General features: G+C 44.0%; 1 protein-coding gene across 2 annotated transcripts in view; it reads left to right on the plus strand.

The window, feature by feature from the left end:
• VWC2L (von Willebrand factor C domain containing 2 like) overlaps positions 1-20331 on the plus strand; it is a 60661-nt gene that overhangs the window by 18235 nt on the left and 22095 nt on the right. The window contains exon 4 of one of the 2 annotated variants that reach the window (XM_075607231.1): positions 14142-15517. The exons of the other annotated variant lie outside the window; for it this stretch is intronic. Within the exon in view, the coding sequence (XP_075463346.1) occupies positions 14142-14146 (5 nt within the window). The 3' untranslated portion in view covers positions 14147-15517. Of the gene's footprint in view, positions 1-14141; positions 15518-20331 lie in introns of those variants that run through there. 2 annotated transcript variants of the gene reach the window in all.

The raw sequence follows: 20331 nt of genomic DNA on the forward strand, positions 1-20331 counted from the left end.
TGGCATCGGATATGCGTCAAACTTGGATACCACACAAAATCTTACCTTCCCATCGGGTTTAGCGACCATAACTAGTGGACTACACCACTCACTGCATGATTCCTCATTCAAGCCTAATTGTAACATTTCTTGTACCTCCTTCTCTACAAGAGTCTTATGGCTTTCAGGCAACCTGTAAGGACGAGAACATACTTTAACCCCAGGTGCTGTCTCTATCACATGTGAAACTAAATTAGTTTGCCCTGGTAAATCATAAAAAACATCATTAAATTGTGTAATTATTTCTAACAAGTCCCCTTTTTGTTCAGAGGACAATTGTCTACCCATTGGAATTTTCTCATCACCAAAGATGTTCCCCCGTGGGGGCTGAGGACCCAGGTCCGTTTTCTCCTCTACAGGGTGTATGAATAGAGACCGCTGCACCTTCCGGGGTTTCAGAAAGTTCACATGGTAAATTTGTTTACCCTTCCTGGACCCTGGCTGAGCGATCTCGTAATCCACATCACCCGTGCGGCGGAGTACTTCGAATGGGCCCTGCCATTTGGCCAGGAGTTTGCTCTCACAACTGGGTAACAATAACATCACCTGGTCTCCTGGGTGAAACACTCTCATGCGAGCATTCTGATTGTAATGTCTCTCCTGACTGTCCTGGGCTGATCTAAGATTCTCCCTAGCAAAATGCCCGACCACATCTAGGCACTTCCTAAGGTCCAATACATATTGCAGGGTATTCTTAGAAGGGGACCGCTGTTCCTCCCAGGACTCCTTTAAGAGGTCTAGGATACCCCGGAGTTGGCGGCCATATAGCAATTCAAATGGAAAGAATCCCGTGGAGGCCTGGGGAACTTCCCGCACTGCAAACAGCAGAAAAGGGAGAAGTTCATCCCAGGCTCTCTTCTCTGAATCTACAAATTATCTCAGCATCACTTTTAGAGTTTGGTTAAATCTTTCCACCAATCCATCAGTCTGTGGATGGTAGACAGATGTCTGAACAGACTTGACCTCTAGTAACTTTAAGACATCCTGCATCAGTTTAGCCATAACATTTGTATCTTGGTCTGTCAACATAACCTGGGGAAGTCCAATCCATGAGAACAGCTCCAACAACTTGTTGGCTACTTGCTTCGCCGTTGCTGTTCTCAGGGGGAACGCCTCAGGATATCTTGTTGCATAGTCAACTATTACAAGAATAAACCTGTGTCCTTTCGCAGAAGGTTCTAGAGGTCCTACCAAGTCTACCCCAATCCTCTCAAAGGGAACTGACACCAAGGGTAGAGGAACCAAAGGGGCGTTTTTTGTCCCTTCGGACTAGTTAGCTGGCACTCCGGACATGCCGCACATAACTTAGCAATATCACTATGCATCCCTGGCCAATAGAATCGGGACGAAATACGGTCCAATGTTTTATCCCTGCCCAGGTGAACACCCCAAGGGACAGTATGGGCTAGAGTGAACACAGATTTAACAAACGCCTTGGGAACCAATATCTGTCTGGTGACCTCCCCTGTTTGTGTCTGCCTATTCACCCTATACAGGTCCATAGACATGGGTCCAATGTTGGTTATCAGCTACTTTTTTAAGAAACAAAAGTCTAGAGAGTATTTTTCAATTCTTTTTGAAAGTTTCATAGGGGTTTCAACTTAATTCCCACTCCCAATGATAAGGGAATAAGATTTATGTGCACCCCATTCCTTATCAAATTAACTGTTAGGATTGGGGACAGCATAAGGGACAGATACAAGCAATAAAACACACACACACACACACACACACACACACTACATTTTCAGGTCGCAGGGTGTACAAATGTTTGCAGGGCAAACTTCCAAAAATTATTTCAATACATGTCGTATTTTTTTGCCAGCTGTCACTCACTATGTTTCCATCATCATCTGCCATTACTGTATTTCACTCAGTAGAAGCGGGTGAAACCTTCTTTTTTGGGGGCATTAACAGCTGATGAAAAAGTAGCAGCGATATGAAACATCAGCCAAAAAATGCCAACCATAAATCTTTTATGTAAAAAAAAAAAAAAAAAAGCCCCATGACCTTATCTATCCCAAAAATATCACAAAGAACAAGATGACGAATGTTGGTGAACAAAGGGAAATATACTGGCACATTTCACCTAGATTTGATCACTTGGATTGTAAGCTATTCAGGTCATGGATGCCTTTCCCTAATGTTGGCTTTTATGTTTTCAGTGCGAATTCCCATTGTCGCATTATTTTGCTGCGTCTATTACTGCTGTAAAGCGCTATGTACATGGATGGTGCTATGTCAGAGATGAACATACGTCAACAAATTAAGAACGTTTTTCTTGACCATGTGCATTGATAATTTACCTCCATTAAAACATTTGACAAATTTAGGAATTTCTTTAACCCTTTAAGTGCCCCATAATAGCCAACAGGTCATAGGTTCTGGCACCCCATGGCTTAGGGGTTATGTCATTGGGTTAGGAGCAATCCAAGCAATATACTACATGTGAGTTACAAAATACATGTAAAATCAGTTTTTTAGTATTAGATAATACTTACTACCTTTTTTTATTTAAAAAAATAAAATTTGTTTCATAAGTTTTAATATACAGTAGGGTTCCGCTTCTCGACGTTCCGCTTCTCGGCGATCCGCCAATACGGCAATACAGTTTCCCAACTGCGCCGAAGGGAACGCCAACTCCACGCATGCGCAGAAGGGGCTGCCTGTGCTCCGCGCATGTGCTGAATGTTGCATTCTGGGACGGAGTAGGAGGGAGGAATGACGGCAAATCGCGGGTGAACATTGCATTTGTGCGCTCTGCACAAAAAAAGCTATGTTCAGCTTTTCGGCAGGGGCCTGGAAGCGAACCCGCCGTACGAGTGGGGCCCGCCCGTACTGAGCATCCTTTGATTTCTATAGCAGGTTTATCCCACCTCCACAGCAGTGCAAGATCTTTGTAAACACTTTCCTGTGTGTGATCATTTGTTTCCAATGTTCCAAGCTGTTTGAGCTGTAAACTGTAACAATAGATAATGTTACCTTAATAATATAAGAATACATTGTGGCTGCTGAGTTACACTGACTGAAGGATTGATTTGAAACTGAAAGGCGGCCATTTAGTGAACCCTGGGAAGCAGGATTTAGCTGATCGATCACGGCAGAATAAATCGATCGGCAGCTTCGGTAATTAGTTTTCAATAAAGGTAAACAAAGGCTGCATATATTAAAAGAAAATATTTAATTTGTATTTTTTAAAGCTGCTTAGATTGGCTCTAGTAGAGGAGATCGCTTCTGTGGAGCTCCACACGCGATCCTGGCTAGAGCAGGAAGGGCAGAACACCCTCTCCTCTTTCGTTCGCATCATCAGTGACGCCGCAATCATGATGGTGCCACGGCCCCTCCAGCACACAAAGGGTTAAAAAACATTAAAACTTGACGGGACTGGTTTCAACATCTCTACCGCTTAGCTTCCAGGTGGGACTGCACCTCTGAGCAGGAGATTGTTTCATCAATGAGTTTTACATGGTTGTTTGACACCTGTTACATTTTCATAATACATTGCTGTTGAGGCTACATAAGACTAGAGGAAATACTTATTAAAATTATTTGGAAGCAAAATGTGTGCAAAAAAGAACAGGATTGGACTGACCGCCTCCAGCCACGGAGACATTAATCAAATAATACATAATCCTATCTTTTGCATCAAACGAGCTGAGATTTATAAATCCTGTGCTTTACTCTGCAGCCCTCATCTGCTCTTCATACAGTATGTAAACAAGAAGGGAGATGCTGAGCATGATAAACCCATCCCTAAGCAAAGAACATCATTTCAGAATCTCTCTGAACGGCCTAAACCAACAATCATTTCTTGCAAATTACAGCTGTAAAACCTTTGGAGTGACTCCCCAACCCTCGCGTCTAAATCTCCTTGTAAAACAGAAAGATTGATTTTGTTTTCCTTTACGCCAACCTTAATTCTAACTCGCTCGCGGACTGGCAGGCGGCTAAATGCAGACATTTTTTCATTTTATTTACAGGGGCAGTCCTACACGTCGAGTGCAAATCTATTTTCCATACATACAAAAGCATAGGAGGCTAAATTGAGGGACTGAAGTTCTCTCCATGGCATATTTTGTCTTAACGCACATGTGGTCAGCGGTAGAACAATGAATAGATCAGTTTGCCATCCCTTCAGGATCAATACACACTAATTGCTTTGATGCACAGCACCATTATCCGCTGACGACTTGCATCCGTATACAGCATTGGGGAAGGTTATAGTTGGCGATTCTCGTTTTGAGTTTTATTTTTAATATGTTATATGTTTTCGATTTTCCATTTTTATTTTATATAAAAAAACAAAAACCTATGTTTATCAATGTTCGCATTGAAACACATTTGAATTTGGCGTTTATTAGGGCGCTTTTGTTAGTTTCCTTCTACCTGTGGCTGCGCTGCTACAAGAGTTGGAACTCGATAGGAAGCGTTTGGGTAAAAACCGCAAACCGTAATTGCTCGTTATAGATAAGTATGCTTTGATCTCCTCAGCAAGAGATATTTACTTCTTGTTTCAACTTGGTCAAATGTATCAAACTTGTTGAACCTCCTTGATTGAAGAGGTTTCTTACAGCTGACACATGTTAACCAGGTAGGTTTGCTCAATGTGTTGGAGTTTTTGGATGCAAAACAAACAACAAAAAAAAGAGAAAAAATGATGCACAGAGATGCTGAAATGTATATCGTTTTAATATGATGTGTGTCATGTAATAATAACTCCTGCTATTGAGTAGAGATTTGCACAATTTTTCGCTGAAGTTCGCAAAACAAGTTGAAATTTGAAGTTTGTCTGCGGGTTTTCAAAAAAAATGTCACGAAGACGGAAAGCTTCGCAAAAACACCGTTCCCCAAGCATTACAAGTCATTGTGCGAGATCGCGTCACCTTTGACATAGTACCATCTTTGCTAAATGCCGGCGAAAATTGGAGGAAATCTGGTGAAATTGGCAACAAATTGAACAATGTTAAAAAAAAACTCAAGTAATTTAATTAAAAAAATTAAATTTTGAAACAAGTTTGTAGACATTCACACATCACTACTATCGACAGACACTTCCAAAGACAAGCTGAGGCACATGGGCCCAAACCGGAGCATAACAAGTACTGGAGATGGTCAAGGAGGTGGCAGGTAGAAATGTCTCTGCCGATATTGCCTTTGTTGAAAGATCCCAGGGACCTCTCGCTGTGAAAGCCCAATTATACGTAAGCTCCACATTTGTTCAGCCTTTCCAGTCGAACTTGTGAAGTCTCAGGGCCGTCTGAGCTCACACCCCATTGCTGTCTGCGCGCATTAAGCCGCAGGCCGTTACGCTCCTTGGAAGTGATGAGAAGACAAATACGCTCCCGGGATTTGCCATTTCCAGTTGTGGCATCTTTTACGGACAGAAGTGTCAGGACGTGTTAAAGATTTTCTGTCTCTGATCCGGAACTTGCCTGTCGTTATAAAAATAAAGTTTCAAATGTGCACAGTCAACGTTTCTCATTGGAAAAATTACTGTTAAACTGAGAAATACGTAATGCCCTCTATTCAATATGAACACTGCCTTTGATGGAGGTGAAACTGGTTCAAATCACTCTGGTTATCTTGGGTAAATCACTTTAAATCCCTGTGCAATAGGAACCAACTTTAGATTGTAAGCTCTTAAGAGCTGGGACTCAAAAATATGCTGCGTATACCGTCAGTAGTATGTACGGAACAAATATTTTGAAGTCAGCTTTGCCGCATATTGATGAGGTCAATGATTATAAACGACTCATTTAGTAACAGCACTTTTGTGCACTTAGAGGTGGCTGCATATTCGGCTCTGAAATATAACTGGACTAATGAAGATAGGTTATTTTTATTTGAAGACTCCCACTAATATTTGGTCTGAGAGATGCAGTCATCAGGAGTTAGAAGGAAGAACTATCAGCCTTTGACAGAACACAAACTTACACGGCCACTCTGCTGCTACGTTTTATGTAAGAGTAGCTGGGAAAGGAAAGGGCATGGACATTGACTCTTGCATCAGTGAGTGAGTGCTCATAACCCATAGATCAGACGCAGCACAGACCACTCATTTCAAACCAGCGTGCCATATGTAAAGGAGGATAGTGCTGTAGATGTTAAAGGTCCCTCCAATTACTCTCTGTGACCTCTCTCATAAAACTGGCAATGCAGGTACAGCCTTGTAGTTGTTTTTTCTAAGTCCTCTAGCACTGATGGTGTTACCGGTCATTGGAGGAGTACACCAGTGTTAGAGGCACTGCTCCTATAACATAATAACATGATACAAACCCCAGTGCCATCCTCTGGCTTTCTTGGACCTGTCACTTTAGCTCCTACTTCATTGGTGGGCAACAGACAGCCTTCAGGAGCTTTACCTATAGCCCCCAACCACTTGCCACCCGAGCAGCCCACCCGAGCTCTTTTCCCAGTGCAGAAGGAGAGGATATGTTGCTGGTGTCGATTATAGCTACTTCCTGCTGCCTAATGACCATGCTCATCACTAGTTCCCAGTGTAAGGAGACGAGTGGGACAGTATTCATCAGTGTGCCGGCATTAAGAAGCTGACTGCAGGGGGCAGAGATAAGCTACTACCCGCAATTGCAACATCCTTTTCTGCCTGTGCACTATATGCCATATATGTAATGATGGCTCAAGGACCACACATGCAAGTCCTTGATGTGTATCGTGTTCCCTCAATACCACAGTTTTAGTCATGTTGATGCCATACATCAAGTTCCGATATTTATTGGAACCCAGGTAACACCAATAAATACCACATACTTCTTTTGACCTACAGTACTCCAGGCTGGCGTTAACCCTATCTTGTTTATGTATATAATGGCCAATATATATGCAAGATATCCTAAACCAGCATGAAATAGGTGATATAAATAAAATACATTACAGTACATATTAACCCCTTAGTTAAAGATTTGACCACCAAGTGCTACAAATGGGTTAATATTAACATTAAACTACACTACCAACCCCTGTTGGCTACCTCAATGGTTAGTAAAGAATTGCTATGCAATGCTTAACAAACCGCTAAGGTAAACAAGGGGTTAACCCCTAGCACCACCCCCGGGGGCCTAACCACCCTCTGCGGGGCAACTACCCCCATTATCCACCCCAACCCATAATGTATTAAAAAATGACAAATAATAAAATTAATACATTTAAAACATAAATCCACAGATTTTCACTGTGGTAACTTAGTCCCTCTAAATGGGGGCCTAGATTTCCAATGTGGATATCAATTGTGACCTGTAATTGAAATGGGGTTACTTACCCTACCTCTGGATGAAGGTCATCTTCATCTTCAGGGTGGAAGCCCCCTAGAACCAATCCAATAAAGGGCCGATGCTCAACCATAAAAAAAAAGCCATACAAAACAAATCCAAGGCTTGATGGACACCAGGAAAAGGCAATAAAAATAATCCACGGCCCGATGACCTAAACAAAAACACAAAAACTAAAGTGTAATGGAATAAATAATAAAACAACCATAAAACATAATCCCAAAGCCGATGGCCTATTTGTAATCCAAGGACATTTGTGGCCTGTGACGTGGGACCCTCAAATTGACCCACCGCCCTCGATCTTCTGTTGCTTGAAGAATCTTCTGCTTTCTTTTCTTCTTAAAAGCCATCTTCTTTCTTCATCTGTATTCCTCACCAGCGGATGTAGCCACATTGAAGACTGCCTTTATAGAGGGCCTGGGCAGTCGCAGAAGACGTGCCCCTGGACCACGTTAAATCAATCAATCAGATTGCTTGCATGTACTATGTGATTACCGCTCTCTAAGATGACATCACAACTTGGTTAGCAAAATCTGTGATGCCATCTTAAAGAGATCTGCTTTGGATTATTTTTAATGGCGCTTTTTTTTTTTTGGTTGGCCATCGGCCTTCAATTTCCTTTTATGGATTTTTTCATGGTTGGGTATCAGCCCTTTATTGGATTTTTTTCCAGGAGGGCTTCTACTCTTAAGAGAAGGATGGCCTTCATCCAGAGAGGGGTAAGTAACCCTATTTTTATTGTGGCCACCTAGGCCCCCAGTAAGAGGGCCTAGGTAGCCACAGTGACAATCAATGTTTTTTTTTAAGTGTCTCTTTTAAGTCTTTTTCATAATTACGCCAGCATAACAGATCTCAGTAATTCTGGTTCATCACATAAAAACAAAAAGTTTATTTTGAAGATAATTACTTACATAGAAATAGTACAAAATGGCAGTTGATGTTCCAAATGAATGATGGATTCTTCAAAATCGGTTCCACAGCTTTCTTCCTGTTTCTGCGTGGATCTTTATATCATGATAACACTTCTGTTTCCTCCATCTTGGTTTTAACCCGTCCCTTTCTCTCTTCATGGTGAAATCCTACAGTATGTCCTCACATCATGGTGGTATTAAGATGTGCTGCTGCTCCTTCCTCCCGCCTCTCGCCTTGTATCTCAGCCTAGACTGCTGCATATTTATCCAGATAATATTCCTTCAATCAGCTCTCTTAATATATACATTTCTATTCCAAATTAGGTCCTGCAGCTTCAAACTGATATGATCTCATAAGAAACAGCACACATATTCTATATATAGAATACCAAATACAGTCTGGACTGGAAGATTCTCAAAGCTTTCATCATAGCCTCTACTCTCCGCTAAAGTCACAGTTGTCAATAATCACTCAATGTCAAACCTAAACAGGGTTTCAGCCTATTGTGACCTTGTAGGACAGCTGCACTGTCAATATAACTCTCCAATGTGATTGAACATACAATCAGATTTATCTATATATATAAAATTGAAAGTTTGGTTGTGTGTGGCTTTGTGCACACGCTGTGATTGGCCTGCAGGGTGGGGTGATGTCAGCAACACGGCTATGCACAGCCTCACAGCCTCCTCACATCGCGTGAGAGCCAGATGCCGTGCACCCATACCGTCCTGACCTGCCTCAGCCAAAGCCGCCTCACCTGTAGCCGCACTGCCGCCTCACCTCCACTCGCTACCCCCTCACCCAAACTACCCCCGGCGCACCTCAGCCAAAGCCGGCGCTTCTCACCTCTCCGCAACATCCCCAGCCGCCGCATCAGAAAAACTACCCCCCCCCCCCGCACGCCTCACCCAAACCGGGCTCTTCTCCCCTCCACACGCGCCGCCAGCACCCGCGCCACCGCGCAACTCCGCTCCGCAAGATCCCCAGCCGCCGCATCACCAAAACTACCCCCCCCCGCCTCACCCAAACCGGCTCTTCACGTCTCCACATGCGCCGCCAGCACCCGCGCCGCCGCGCGACTCTGCCCCGCAACATCCCCAGCCGCTGCATCAGAAAAACTACCCCGCCTTATCCAAGCCAAACTCTTCTCACCTCCACATGCCGCCAGCACCCGCGCCGCCGCGCCCAGTCACTGTCACCCACCCAGTCACTGTCACCCACCCAGTGTCTCCCACCCACCCAGTCACTGCCTCCCTCCCACCCACCCAGTCACTGCCTCCCTCCCACCCACCCAGTCACTGCCTCCCTTCACTGCCTCCCTCCTACCCAGTCACTGCCTCCCAACCCAGTCACTGCCTCCCAAGGTCACTGCCTCCCACCCACCAAACTACCCAGTCACTGCCTGCCAAAATCACTGCCTCCCACCCACCAAACTACCCAGTCACTGCCTCCCAAGGTCACTGCCTCCCACCCACCCAGTTACTGCAACCCACGCAGTCACTGCCTCCCACCCAGTTACTGCAACCCACGCAGTCACTGCCTCCCCATCCAAGTGTCACTGCCTCCCTCCTACCCACCCAACCAGTCACTGCCTCCCACCCACCTACCCAGTCACTGCCTCCCGAGTCACTGCCTCCCACCCGCCCACCAGTCACTCAGGTCACTGCCACCCACCCAGTCACTGTTACTATAACTTGGTTCCTGCAATTGAACCACAACTAGTTGTCACTTGGCAAGTCTACCCTTTTAAAATGTATATTATTAGCCCAACTCGTATTACTGTCACAGTTGTCAATAATCACTCAATGTCTGACCTTTTAGGACAGCTGCACCATCAATACAACTCTCCAATGTAATTAAATATACAATCAGATTTAAAAAAAAATATATATATATATATACTGTATATATATATATATATATATATATAAAAAAGAAAGATCAGACAATTATACTGTATACTTATGACATTCTTCCTTTGATAACAGATTCATTCATTACAATATAATTAATGCTAAATTGGATTTCTTACAGGTTTATGGGTTAACTTTTTTTTTTTGTAAAATACATGTCTTTTTTTTTTTTTTTTGAATGGACAAAAGCCAGAGGCAAGGTTGGAGTTAACCCCTTGTTTGCCTTAGTAGTTAGAAATAGCCACTAAGGTAGCCATGGGGGGGTGGGGGGTTAGGTAGTCTAGTTTAATTGTGAATTAACCCCTTTGATGCCTGTGGTATACATTGGTAGCCACAGGCATCAAAGGATTCATTTAATGGTTATCATTGTGTTCTATAATAATAGATATCACAGAAGCCTATGGTAGAAATATTAGTTAGGCGCTCACGATGCGGGAATTGTATTGTATTGTATGTCTTTATTTATATAGCGCCATTAATGTACATAGCGCTTCACAGTAGTAATACACGTGGTAATCAAATAAATAACAGATAATATAAATAACAGATCATGGGAATAAGTGCTTCAGACATAAAAGTAACATTTAGGAAGACGAGTCCCTGCTCCGAGGAGCTTACAGTCTAATTGTTAGGTAGGGAGAACGTACAGAGACAGTAGGAGGGAGTTCTGGTAAGTGCGTCTGCAGGGGGCCAAGCTTTATGTATCATGTGTTCAGTATTATCCACAGTGCTATTCATATGCTTCTTTAAGCAAGTGTGTCTTAAGGGGGGTCTTAAAGGTGGATAGAGAGGGTGCTAGTCGGGTACTAGGGGAAGGGCATTCCAGAGGTGCGGGGCAGTAAGTGAGAAAGGTTTAAGGCAGGAGAGGGTTTTAGATACAAAGGGGGTAGAAAGAAGACATCCTTGAGAAGAACGCAAGAGTCGGGATGGTGCATAGCGAGAAATTAGGGCTGAGATGTAAGGAGGGGCAGAAGAGTGTAAAGCTTTAAAAGTGAGTAGAAGAACGGAGTGTGAGATGCGGGATTTGATCATCGGAAGCCAGTAGAGGGATTTCATGAGGGGAGATGCTGAGACAGATTTAGGAAAGAGTAGAGCGATTCTGGCAGCAGCGTTTAGGATAGATTGTAGGGGAGACAGGTGAGAGGCGGGAAGGCCGGACAGCAGGAGGTTACAGTAATCAAGACGGGAGAGAATGAGGGTTAATACATTATTAATGGTCGCATTAATTCCCATATCGCGACTACGGGTAAAATATTGCACTCTGTAAATTATTACCTCTATCTTGGTGTCTTCAGTCACAAAATGCAGGTAATAAGATTTTGTGTATGTGCATATATATATATATATATATATATATATATATATATATATATATATATATATATATATACAGTGTTCGACAAACCTATACATTTGCTCGCCCCGGGCGAGTGGATTTAACCCCCGGGCGAGTAAATATTGGCCCAAGCAGCACACGTTTGGTACTAGGTGGCGAGTAGATTTTTTTGTGTGGCGAGTAGATTTTTTGGTGATTTGTCAACCACTGTATATATATATATATATATATATATATATATACTTATATATATATATATATATTTATATTTAGCGGGTTTGATATTAACTCAGTTTTAACGGAGTTTGATGTATCTGGGTCATTGTGTTCTCTGACCATCGATCCGTCACAACAAAACAAACTTATTGGTTTTCAAACCATTTCTTTCCCACAGAGTAATAACACATGTGCCTTCATCTCGCTCGGCTCTCCCGCAGTCAGTTTTTGCTCCTTAATATCATGCATCGGGTTTGATTTTCCATTAGCCAAGTGTAGCTCTTGAATGAAGCGCTTCCCCCCCTCTCTCTCTCTCTACATGTGATTATGGGGGGTGTCGTCTTATGCAAAGTGCTGCGCCGCTTACTGCAGCAACCTGTATTGGAGTTGCAATAAAGTGAAAGCACTCGGCCACGGAACGCCTTCTCTATAATCGTTAACATTGTGTTTATAACTTAGGTTTGTTTCATCGTTTTGCAAAGCGAAAAACACAAAAAAGCCGTATTTGACAACAAATATTATGGGGAAACACAAGAAATAATAATGGTTTGGTTTTTATAATTTCGAATGAAAGAGACCTTTACAGTTAGGTGATCCAGTTGTACCCAGCATATAGAGTGCCTCATTGCATTTACATTCAGTGGGGTATCTACGAAAGACCCATTTTTCCATGATAGCCCATTGAGAACACTCAACATTGACATTTTTTTTTTCCTCCAAATTCCGGAAAATCTTCTTAAAGGGAAAAAGAAACGGTTATCAGCTCAGTGAGTGAATCTTATTGATTTGAGAATAAACGTTTCATAAATCAGTGTGGGAACATATCTGAATCAGCTGTAAAATTATTGCAATAATGGCCATTTCCCACCAGAAATCTCTTTTTTTTTTTCTCTCTCTGTAATTCGGAAAGTCAAGGTGTCCCTGATCTGTGCTGACAGTGACGATACCTCCCTCCCTTCCAACAAGGACTGTATTCCCTTAACCCCTTCAGTATCTGAGGGAACATTACCACACTTCCACTAATTAAACCACCAATACACCGTGCTAGATGAGGGGTGCTCAACTCCAGTCAAGACCCCCCAAAATGTCAGGTTTTAAGGATATTCCAGCTTCAGAACAGGTGGCTTAGTCGAAGGCCAATAGGCAGCTACATCGTCATCTATTTCGACTTCCTATTGGCCAATGTAATGCCGGAGATTTCATCCGCCATTTTGTTTCCCCCGGAGGGGACAGAAGCGTGCTAAATTTAACAGTAAGTGTCTCTGGAACTAGGAGGTCCCCGGAGCTGAAATGAATGTGAGTCAGCTCCTTGGATCCCGTTTCACGAAAGAAACGATCAGAGGGAACCACCGCTTTAAAACACGTCTGTGTCTGATAGATTTTTGTGAGGTGTAGAATATGTAGCTGTTTCCTGCCACAGGAAATAGCATAGAATAGTAGAAGAGTATATTATTTGACTAATAAGAAGCAAATAAAAATATAAATTATGAACACATTCACATGTTTCAGACAGGTCTGCAACCCTGGCTTTCACCATTATCTCTTAACATACACTCGTTTCACTGCAGCAAGGGATTCTGGGAATTTACATGTAAATGAGCACACAGTGTCACCTTTTACTTCATATCCATTTTAACATGGGATCCTGTTACCTTATGCCTGCCGCATTACACAGCTTTGGTTAAAGCCAGTGCATAGCCAGCAAACCTACTCCCAGCGGTCTTACCTTTTTGGGTCTCATCAGGGTGAGGCTGGTTCTACTGGCTCTGCAATGTGAGACTGGACCGGGTTCCAACCACACACTATATAAGTTATGGTGGGGGAAAAAAGTGACAAAACACCCTCCACTGTACACAGTACAGCTAATAAAAATACCACTTGTGAGCACTTTCACGTCTCAGAAAGGTCTGCAACCCTGTCTTTCCCCCCATTATTTCTTAGCCAGGAATTCTGGGAAATGCCTAATAAGTAGAAATTAAAAGCTTTGAAATGGATGTGCGTTTCTGAAAAACTTTTTAGAAATGTGCCTGGTTCATTAACCCTTGCAGTGCTTAAGGGGCTAGCGGTCCGAAATAAAACCATTTTACCTTTCTTGAGGACAGTTCATCCAGATATTTTGGGTCTGCACATCAATCTCCCACAAAATATGTTTTGACGCACATAAGATCGGATTTATTGATTGGTTTTCTTGCTTCTGACTGCGTGAAATATAAGAAACTTTATAATCAGGCTTCTTATATTTGATTGCAATGATGATTATCTGTTACCATGTTTCAGTGCGGGAGGATTTCACTAGCACGCGGAGAACCTCAATTCCCCCAAACGTATACATAAGACCCCTAAAAAAAACAGATATGAAGAGACTGGAAACCCTGAGAACCATTTGTGACATTTTGTCGTGTCTGTATCTGCTGTTTGATTGTAACACAACTGTTTCAGGGTAAAGAAGAAACAAGGATGCTTGGAAAAGGAAGGCAATAGCTGGAGACCTCAATGAGACCTTTTCATCCTGGAGCCACAGAGATGTCAGAACTTAGCTCACACTAGACCACAGCAAACTGTGTCAACTGAAGTGTTACTGCAAGCAAACCTGGAATGGAGATATCTCATCCCCTACCATGCAGACAGTAGGAGAATGGATGGAATACTGGTGCTTTGTTTGGAAATAGTCTCTTCCAATTAATCTTCATCCAAGAAGATATCAGTGACTTGGATGAGCGGTAATTCACTGGGCCTGGCTTCAATATCTATTATCTTGCCAGCTATTTATACATGAGAAGCCACTAGTTGATACCGTGGAAACATCTGCTGAACGTTAGAAGCAAATACCTGTGGTGAAATCTATTTAACTTCCCCTCACACGTGATGGCCTTTGGTCATCCAAGGTAGGAGGCCATTGGAGATGGATCTGGAGGAGACTGTCTCCAAATGAGCGATACTTCAAATAAGAGACACTTCACAGACCTGATATAGGGAATAGAGTATTGTGACCAGTGCTATCTTTGTGGGGGAGGCGGGGTTCTAAGGGGAGTTTTGGGCACCTTTTATTTTTCAAGGCATCAACAAGAAATTCCATATAATGATTATGGAATTATTGGGAGTGGGGCTGGAATACTATCTGTGAGTTTACTTCTCTATCTCTTGCAGATTAGCTATAAATGCACGATTGTCCTCTGTCACACTGAAAAAACGAATAATCCATGTCTGGCTAACTTCAGCTAGGTTAAGGGTCACAAGCTCTGCATTAACTTATTCATTCAGAAATATCCTAAAGAACACCGCAGCTGATAAAAAAAAATGTTGAGTTAAGAGTCGTCATCAAAAGAAAGAGCAGAGAAGGGACTTTGAGAAGGGGATTTATTTGTAAATGAGACTGCACCTTTGATACAGAATCCAAGTAACCTATACCATAAGTACTTTCTGAAGGTGTTTATGCAAATTAGTATTAAATTCCCTTCATGAACGTGCAATCACCGGTTGGAAATAACGAACCGTCTTCAGAGCTGAAGCATGTTCCATTTTGTAAGTCCGGCTCGGTGAGGGTTGTTCAGCTGTTTCACTGGAGAGCTCTTATGTTCTAAATTAAATCTGCATAATGAAAACGGGTTTCTGAAGTCAGAAGGAAGTGACCTTGCAAGGAAGATCTTACTTCCAATCCCTCCACAGCTGAAGAGGTCAACACAGGATGCTGCACTGTTCAAGTGCTTCTAAAAAGAGCAGCACTGATGGGTGGCAGGGAACAAATACTCTTATAATAATAATAATAAAACACAATTAGAGGCAGCGAGTCTGTGTGGTAAGGCACTTCTTCACGTAGTTACATCCAAGGGGTCACAGGCATGCGAGTGTGCACAGCGATGCAGAAGGAAGATCCGGCACACTTGGGGTTAACAATAAGGTATTTTCTTTTGCAGTGATCGACGTTTGGCGACTAAAATGTCGATCACTGCAATAAAAATACTTTATTGTTAACCCCAAGTGTGCTGGATCTTCCTTCTGCATTGGTATACACACACACACACAGATGGAAAAATACCGGGTGCCTGGCCGCCTAAAATGTCCCCCCTGGCACCTGTGCTGTGCGCAGTGATGACTGACCTAATTGACAGGTCTAGTCACTGCTGCGTAGCTCAGTGAGGAGAGACGGGGGATCAGGGAGGAGGAGGCAGGCATGCGAGGGTTGGAGGCAGCGCTCTTCAGATGGGGTCGGAGCTGAGTGGAGATGTGAGTGTCTGTGTGTGCCAGTGGGGAGAGTGGGTGGGTCGGAAAGCAGAAAACGGAGGGGGGACGGGGGGGGGACTAGTCAGAAGGGGCGGGGCCATTCAGAGTTGAGAGTGGAGATGTGGGAGAGTTTGAGTGAGTGAGTGAGTGTCAGTGATATACACTGACATACACACACAGACACAAACCAGACGGGTGGGGAGGGGCAGCGGGGTAGCCGCAACGCTCCTAGCAAAATGCTGGCACCTACATTTTTTGGCTGGCTCCTAAGTATTTTATATTTTCGGTCACCCCTGTGTATGTATCTGTCTGTTTCGTCTTAACACCTTCAATGTGGAGGGTCTGTGATTCTCTTACTTCCTATCTGCAATTCTTCAACGGAAACACTTACATCTCATGTATACTTTTACTAGCCTGGACTCTTTGCCACGCCAGAATCCATACCTCAGAGCGATGGCTGGAGCACGAGGCTGGCCTTAAGGCAAGGTGGCCGCCTCGAGCCCCCTTGCATTCAGGGGCCCCCTTGCATTCAGGGGCCCCGCACTCCCTCCTGTTGGTGTCAGGATCCAACTTCCACCCGATCGGATGGGAGCTGGAGGAGGGAGTGTGGTGCCCCCGGACACGCAGAGTGAGAGGTGTGGGGGTGTTTTCCTTTGTGAGAGGGTGTTTTTACTTTTTCTGTAGTGGGCCGTCTCCTGAAACGTCGCGTTGCCATGGTGACCGACGTCAAATGACGCCGCGATGCTGCCGGAGGAGGGCTGCTCGTCAAGGTAAGTCCCCTTAACCTTTTTACAAGGGGGGGCCTGCTACCAGTGTGCCGTCTTGGGTCCCGCAAAGACCCAGGCTGGCCCTCGTTGGAGATCCTGGTTTAAGAAAGAGCCTTTAACTATTTAGGAAACAGGGTTTGCAAACAGGCCTCTACAAGCGATGTGTTATTGCACTATTCTGTCCTAATAACACATAGCATCGTGAGGCTATACAGATAGCTAAACGCCTCTTCAATGTCTTGCATGGAGAAAGGGTGTTCTGAATGCTTAAACATTTATTAGCGCATAGATGAACAGTACATGCAATCTTGTTATGCAATAATCAACGTAGGGTGAAGAGACAATGCTTTGCTGGCCAAACATGAAACAAACTCACTGTGCTTCTGCAGCTCAGGGAATGGAGAATACACAGGTAACCCCTGACCTCTACGCTCATCACAACTCACAAGACTGCTGAGCTCTGGACCTAAGCAGCAGTAACTAGATTGGAAAGATATGTGCTAGGAGAAGGCATAATAATAGATTCTAAGCTATTACCTAAATCAACAAATGGATGTTATAATGGCACATAAACAATTAACTGTGAATACAGGGGACACACAACAGCGCTCAGCCAACTGAACATATACACATAGAGCAGCCATATGTGTTGCTTTTAGCATACAGCCTCTGTAGTACAGGTCTAGTGTAGTGGTCAAAGTTCTAGATGCAGCTGCAGTTTGTTGAACCAGTTCCCTTCTCTGTAACCAGCACATTTCTTTAATCCCTTCATTACCAGAAGAGTCTGACTTTCCTGGCAGTGTAAGACTTGGCTTCCAATGCCTCAATTTACCCAGCTGTTATTGGTTAAGAGCCGGGTAGGTTTCTCTCCACTTTACATCTTTTCTTGATGACCACAGCACCCGAGATTTGAGGCCAGGATTCTATGCCAGAGGTCGTTGTACTTCAGAAGCCTCAATGCAAAAGCAGCCGATTTTTGCAACATAGTGGCCATTTATGGAGGAGTGTCCCTTATACTGGAAGTTGCATTAGTTTATGTCAGTGTTTTTCAACAGGCATTGCTAGGACCCCTTGGGTTCCCCGGGCATCCCCTAAAAGGATTCCCTGCAATTTTTAAGTCATTTGAAAATTTTACCAAATACAGAAGGATTAACAATGCATCTGATCTCAGACGCGCTATTAGAGAGGGTTGGGGTTCCTTACACTGCATCAGATCTCGGGCACTCTATTAGAGAGGGTTGGGGTTCCTTACAATGCCCCTGATCTCGGGCACGCTATTAGAGAGGGTTGGGGGTTCTTTATGTAACCCTTCTTGCCCAGCTTCCTAAGGAGTAAAACATGGGCGCCAGGAGTTTTTCTAGTGCAACTTAAATCATTATTGGTGTTCTTGCTGAGGAACATGGCAGTCACAGTATTCACAGATTTATATGGTTGCACGTGTTTTCATCCATAGAGATAGCAATGGTTAATTATATCTTCCCTAAGTGCCCACACAACACACATGGGAGGTGCATCTTCTTCTCACTGTGGTGGCACCAACATGGTGGATCAGGACGCCCTTCTCATACATATGCTTGAAGTCCCTTTTACAGTGAGTCCCCTGTTGTGATCCTGGCCTTGTCTGTGTAATAACCTTACTGTTACTTCTACATCCCTGCTTGGGAACTGCCACTTTCTCAGGGCTTCTCAACATTGTCGGTGGGGATCTGCTTATAGAGCTGATCCCCACACATCCTGGTTGCCTTCTGCATGCCCACTGGCATGTCTGCATTCTCTTCTGTGGGACATGCTTGTATTTCTTATGGCCATTTCAAATGATCCTAACTCAAGGGGTACTCTCTAGAACACAGTTAAAGGGGGGCCTGACCTGAATTATACTCTTGGGAACGCCTTCCTGATCTCTGAGCGGTGGTGCTTATCTTTAGCTGCCATCCTGGGACTAGAAGTCCCCAAGAAACCCCTGGTCCTTTCCTATATACCTCTGATGACACAGTCTGCTGTGATATCACTGAGTGGAGCTTACTTTCTATTCTATGTTTAATTCCTAGGGAATTTTAGTAACACACTCAGAGAAGGGGGGTTACACTTACAATGCATTTGATCTCGCACGCGCTATTAGAGAGGGTTGTGGTTCCTTACAATGCATCTGATCTCAGACGCGCTATTAGAGAAGGTTGGGGTTACACTTACAATGCATTTGATCTCACACGCGCTATTAGAGAGGGTTGGGGTTCCTTACAATGCATCTGATCTCAGATGCACTATTAGAGAGGGTTGGGGTTACACTTACAATGCATTTGATCTCGCACGCGCTATTAGAGAGGGTTGGGGTTCCTTACAATGCATCTGATCTCAGACGCGCTATTAGAGAAGGTTGGGGTTACACTTACAATGCATTTGATCTCACACGCGCTATTAGAGAGGGTTGGGGTTCCTTACAATGCATCTGATCTCAGACGCGCTATTAGAGAGGGTTGGGGTTACACTTACAATGCATTTGATCTCACACGCGCTATTAGAGCGGGCTGGGGTTCCTAACAATGCATCTGATCTCAGACGCGCTATTAGAGAGGGTTGGGGTGCCTTAGGCTGGGGCCATAGACGGGGAAGCAGGGCTGGACCGCGCTGACGCTGAGGCTCGCCTGCTGAAATCTGCGCGATTTCATGCCCATGCAGGCGAGCCAGCGGGCGCGATCGGAGGCGGGGGGAGACTGACGGAGGCGGGGCAGTGACGTCGCTGGGCCGATCGCCCGCGACGCACCGACGTCAACGTCACCATGACGTTGACGCTGCTCCGCGCTGATTGGATGTTTTCAGCCGACAGCGCTCTGAAAAACAGCTTGGCTGTCGGCTGAAAAATCCAGTGCCTCAGCACGCCTGCGGACGCTCGCGTGAGCCGCCTCTCAAGGCATCCTCATTGAGGATGCAGGGGCTCAGCGCGGAGCGTCCGCACGGCTCAGCGCAGCCTGTCCTTCTATGGACTCGGCCTTACACTGCATCTGATCTCAGATGCGCTATTAGAGAGGGTTGGGGTACCTTACACTGCATCTGATCTCTGACGTGCTTTTAGAGAGGGTTGGGGGTTCTGCATAATTTTACAATATAAATTATAGGGTTCCTTAACCAAAGAAAGGATTAAAACAACACAGACTTATTTTAAAACTTTGTAACATTTTCCAGTGTCCTACACTTGCATGACAAAGACATTTCCCACCCATGTGACATTGTTGGAGTTTATTTCTTCATTTTCTTTCTGAACGAGACCTCTGTAAACCCCCTGTTTATGAGAGCTTCCTGTTAATAAATCTTCAACGGTATGATAACCATTTGTTGGGTTATTTAGTTGTAATTACCCCCTAATGAAAATAGCATTCACACAAAAACATGGGGGCTTAAGTACTAAGATCATGTTTTAGTTTTTATTGTGCATGAAAATGTTACAGCTAAATAGTAGGACAAATCTTTATAAAACGTGCATTGTATGTATGACGTCATTACGTGACTTTATACGTATGATGTATAGGCCCTTATTCTGGAAGGTGCACTTAGCGCTAATATGGGGCTATAGCATGCAAATAACCATTAAAGTCCATATGCCTTTCTGCACAAAAGTGTAAGGTCGTCGCTATTTACACTATAGA

The sequence above is a fragment of the Ascaphus truei genome, chromosome 7 (assembly GCF_040206685.1).
Source record: "Ascaphus truei isolate aAscTru1 chromosome 7, aAscTru1.hap1, whole genome shotgun sequence".
NCBI lineage: Eukaryota > Metazoa > Chordata > Amphibia > Anura > Ascaphidae > Ascaphus > Ascaphus truei.